The sequence below is a fragment of the Sminthopsis crassicaudata genome, chromosome 3 (genome assembly GCF_048593235.1).
Source record: "Sminthopsis crassicaudata isolate SCR6 chromosome 3, ASM4859323v1, whole genome shotgun sequence".
NCBI lineage: Eukaryota > Metazoa > Chordata > Mammalia > Dasyuromorphia > Dasyuridae > Sminthopsis > Sminthopsis crassicaudata.
The window spans coordinates 638,591,911-638,596,219 of NC_133619.1; the positions used below are offsets into that span (position 1 = coordinate 638,591,911).

General features: G+C 58.8%; 1 protein-coding gene across 2 annotated transcripts; it reads right to left on the reverse strand.

Annotated features, from left to right (window-relative positions):
- Positions 1–415: 415 nt before the first annotated feature.
- Positions 416–3,703, reverse strand: B9D2 (B9 domain containing 2). Of its 2 annotated transcripts, none has more exons than XM_074306899.1 (4): positions 3,579–3,703; positions 2,927–3,128; positions 1,457–1,582; positions 416–1,106 (listed from the first exon to the last, which is right to left on the reverse strand). In XM_074306899.1, exons 2-4 carry the CDS (start codon positions 3,012–3,014, stop codon positions 793–795), a joined length of 528 nt encoding a protein of 175 aa, XP_074163000.1. In that variant the 5' UTR covers positions 3,015–3,128; positions 3,579–3,703; the 3' UTR covers positions 416–792. The 2 variants fall into 2 exon arrangements, with proteins under 2 accessions (XP_074163000.1, XP_074163001.1); XM_074306900.1 differs by having other exon boundaries at positions 3,440–3,678.
- Between the last annotated feature and the right edge of the window lie 606 nt (positions 3,704–4,309).

Genomic DNA, 4,309 nt, shown 5'->3' on the forward strand with positions numbered 1-4,309 from the left:
GAAGAAATTGGGGAGGGGGGGGACATTCGGGCTCATCCCCTGGGACCCTAGATGGCGTTCTCTGGGGGGCAGAAAGACCCCGACTTAGAGCCAGAGCTTCACTGGGAGTGGAGAAAGTACCCAGAGGGCGGGGAGAGAACAGTGGAGATTACTGGGAGGGGGACAAGGGGGGGATACAGGGAGAGGGCCATGAGCCCCCCCCCCCCCCAAGGAGACAGGGCTCAGCCCCAGGGACAGCCCGAGGGCGCAGGGGAAGAAGTACAGGGAGGCCCAAGAAGGAAGATGGAGGCCAGGAAGTAAGCTTAAAGAAGGTGGCTCCCCAATGGCTCCAGCCCCCCACCTTAGGCAAGTGCCATTCCCTTTCTGAGCCTCAGTTTCCCCATTTTCCAAAGAGTAGAATAAATGAGACCACATCAAGAGTCAATAAGGCTCCTTTTAACTCAGACATTGGGGTTCAATCACTCAAGGTGCCGTCCCTAGACACCCCCCAAGGGACCGGACTCCGGACTGAGGCCGTTTCCCTTTAACAGATGGGGGGGACGGCGATGTCTGCTCTCTGTAGGACTCCTGTATGTACAATTTGTGCATTTCCTCCGTGAGGTCACCCCCGTTCACTCAGACACCCCTGGAAAGCCTCTCGGTTTCTTGGCATCTCCCGGGGCTTCCTTAGCCCAGCGCCTGGCTCCCAGAGAAAGCTCAGGAAGCGTGCGGATTGCCCACCGAGGGCAGGAGTCGGACGGACAGAAAAGGGGACAGGAGGAAATGACCGGGCTTGGGAGCCGGCCCAGGTCCTCAGCACTCCACCCCATAACGGGAAAAGTTTCTCAGGATCACGGCCAGCTCCAGGTGCACGGTGCCCCCCGCGGCCGTGTGGAGCCGGTAGCGGTCGGCGCCGGTGTAGACCACGTCGCTGTGCAGCAGCTGGGGCCCGCCACCCACGAAGGCCCTGGCCAGCTGTTCTCGCCAGCCACCCAAGGGGCGCCATGTCACACAGTGGAGGCTGTGGATCCCGGGGCTGCTGGGCACGTGGGAGAAGCCGTAGCCGGACAGCTGGCATCGGCCGAAGCCGTCCTGAGACCACACTTGCAGGTGGAGCCGGGGCCAGCCTAGGGAGCGGACAAGGGCCTTGGTGGGCCAGCCTTCCATGCTTTTGCTCAGACTGCTGCAGCCACCCCCGGGTCTGCCCCATCCCTGGAGGGCCTCCCCCCCACCCAGGGATCCCCATCTCCCCACACAGAAGTGACCATTCTGCCTCAGCCCTAATAAACAACACTGTCTCTGTCTCCTTTTCTTTGTCTTCAGTCTTTCGGGGGCCCAGATGGGATTCCCAGTCCCTCCAGGGAGCCTGTAGGCAGAACCAGCCCCAGAGTCCTGGCCTAGGTTCCCCTCGAGCCTGAAGGACTGCTCACCTGGCCTGGGAGCCGTCCTTTCCAACCCCGGGGGCCCCTGCCCTTACCCTGAAGGCCTTTGGTGGCAAAGTGCAGGTCAATGGGGTGAGACCAGTAGGCCATGCTGCCCAGCTGAGGAGTGTCCACCTGGGTCTGGCCCTCTCGAACACCTGACAACAGCTTCCATGCCCCGCCTGCCGGTCCAGGAAGGAAAGAGGCACTGAGAAGGAGGGGAGGTGCCCCGGAAAGAGTCGGGTCAAATCCTGGCCTCAATGGGCCTAAGTAGGCCTGGGCTCCTACTGCAAACGAGCTTCTTGGGGAGAACCCTTTGGCCTCTAATTCCAAAGCAAGTCTGGTCAGAAAAGCCTCGATGGTCAGCAGGCTCCCAGTGGGACCAAGAACCCTCCCCTCAGGCTAAGGGCTAGACCACATGCTCGCAGCTGGGGGGGAGGGGAACCGGGGCCTCTCTGAAGTGGAGGGCCCCCTCCCAACCACAGATTCACTGGACACGGACTGTTTAATGGAGACACAGCTTGGGAGTGGGTCCTAAAGAATCAGGAGGACCACCTCAGCACCTGCCCTTCTGTCCCATGCTCCCACCCACATTCTCTCAGCTGTATAGACAAGGAGGACCAAGGTCCCTAATTTGGGGGGGTCTTGGCAGATGACATCAGGTTGTCCCCAATCTCTCAGCTGTATAGACAAGGGCCAAGGTCCCTATTTGGGGGGTCTCGACAGATGACATCAGGTTGTCCCCAATCTCTCAGCTGTATAGACAAGGGCCAAGGTCCCTATTTGGGGGGTCTCGGCAGATGACATCAGGTTGTCCCCAATCTCTCAGCTGTGTAAATGAGGGCCAAGGTCCCTGGTTTTGGGGGGGAGGGTCTTGGCAGATGACACCAGGTTGTCCCCAATGGACCAAGGTCCCTGTTTTGGGGGGTCTCAGCAAATAATGTCCCCAATCTCTCAGCTGTATAGACAAGGGCCAAGGTCCCTATTTGGGGGGTCTCGGCAAATGCCATGAGGTTGTCCCCAATCTCTCAGCTGTATAGACAAGGGCCAAGGTCCCTATTTGGGGGATCTCGGCAAATGCCATGAGGTTGTCCCCAATCTCTCAGCTGTATAGACAAGGGCCAAGGTCCCTATTTGGGGGGTCTCGGCAAATGCCATGAGGTTGTCCCCAATCTCTCAGCTGTATAGACAAGGGCCAAGGTCCCTATTTGGGGGATCTCGGCAGATGCCATGAGGTTGTCCCCAATCTCTCAGCTGTGTAAATGAGGGCCAAGGTCCCTATTTGGGGGGTCTCGGCAGATGACGCCGGGTTGTCCCCAATCTCTCATCTGTGTAAATGAGGGCCAAGGTCCTGGTTTTGGGGGGGGGATCTCAGCTGATGATGCCGGGTTGCCCCCAATGGACCAAGGTCCCTGTTTTTTGGGGGGGTCTCAGCCAATAACACTGAGAAAGGCTGACAAGGAGGGCCAAGGTCCCTGTTTTGGGGGGTCTCGGCAGATGACGCCGGGTTGCCCCCACATTCGTACCTGTATGGATCCCCCACTTGCAGAAGAGGCTGTCTTCAGAAAAACCTGTTGCCCCAACGATCTGACCAATGACGTGGACCTCGGCCATGGCCCAGGATGGCAGAGGCCCGGAAGGAAGGCCCCGGAATTCAGCGGCCGCGCCGGGGGCTGGCCTTGGACGTGTGCCCGGGGTGTGTTCCCCGCCTCAGGTCTGTTTTCTCATCTGCAAAATGAAGGGTCATGACTTCAGCCGGGAGTGCCCAGAACCCAAAGGAGCTCTGGAAGATCTGAGTTCAAATCCAGCCTCAGACGCTTCCTAGCTCTTTAATCCTGAGCAAGACCCGACCGAAGGCTCAGTACAAATACTTTAAAGCGCTTTGCAAATCTTAAAAAGAAATCAGTGTGTGTGTAAGCATGTATACACATGCGGATACAAATGTATCTATAGATGTATATAGGCTGTTAACTGAAAACCAATAACCCTTCCCATCGCCTTGGCTCCGCCCCCGGCTTATAAATAGACATGCGCAGTACCCCTGCAGAGCTGCAAAATGCTCGCGACTCCGGCCCCCACGCAGGCGCCGTTTCTCTGGCAAACTCCCGGACTACTCTACGGAGACGCGTCTCCGCGCCTCTCGGCACCCGGCCCCTGCCTCCCCTGCCCCTGATTCACCCGAGGAGTCTGAAAACTTCGGGACCGTCGGCAGACTGGGCGGCTTCCGGGGCCTGCTCCGGCTGTTGCTCCGGCAACGGAGGCTCGCAGTCTTCCCTCCGCAGCATTCGTGCCCGCCCTAGCGCCGCTGATTGGCCCTCGGAGAGGAAATGAGGCGGGACAGTAGGTATCTCCCGCCTTCGCCTCGTGCACTCCTCGCACACCGCTGATTGGGCCTCAGATGGAATGGGTGTGCCAGGAATGAAAGAGCGCCTTTCCCTTCGTGTGTGCCCGCCCAGCCCTCTGCTGATTGGTCCTTGCGGACGGTGATGGGGCGGGATTAAAGTCTTCTCCCTTCCAAGATCCCTTGCGCCCATCCCATTGCTGGGCTCTAATTGGTGTGTGCCTTGGCATCTGGGGCGGGACCACGTCTAACAGGCTCTCTTCCCTTCTCATGAAATGTTTCAGCAGGGAAAAGGGAAACAGAGAACCCGGGTGCCATATTGAGTGTGGCAAGTGAGGGGGGCGGGGGGGGAGTGTTGGCGTGCGGCCATGTTGAGTGTGTAGCCCGGCTTTCTTCTCATTATTCCAAATAAACAAGAAAACCCAAGCCTCCCACTTATGGTAAAACCACATCCTTCCCGTATGGCACCTGCCAGCCCTCCTGGAAACCACCTCCTCCTCCGCGCAGCCGCAGAGCCGGAAACCCAATCAGTCCTGCTGACTACCTACTGTGTGCCTCTGGCAACGCC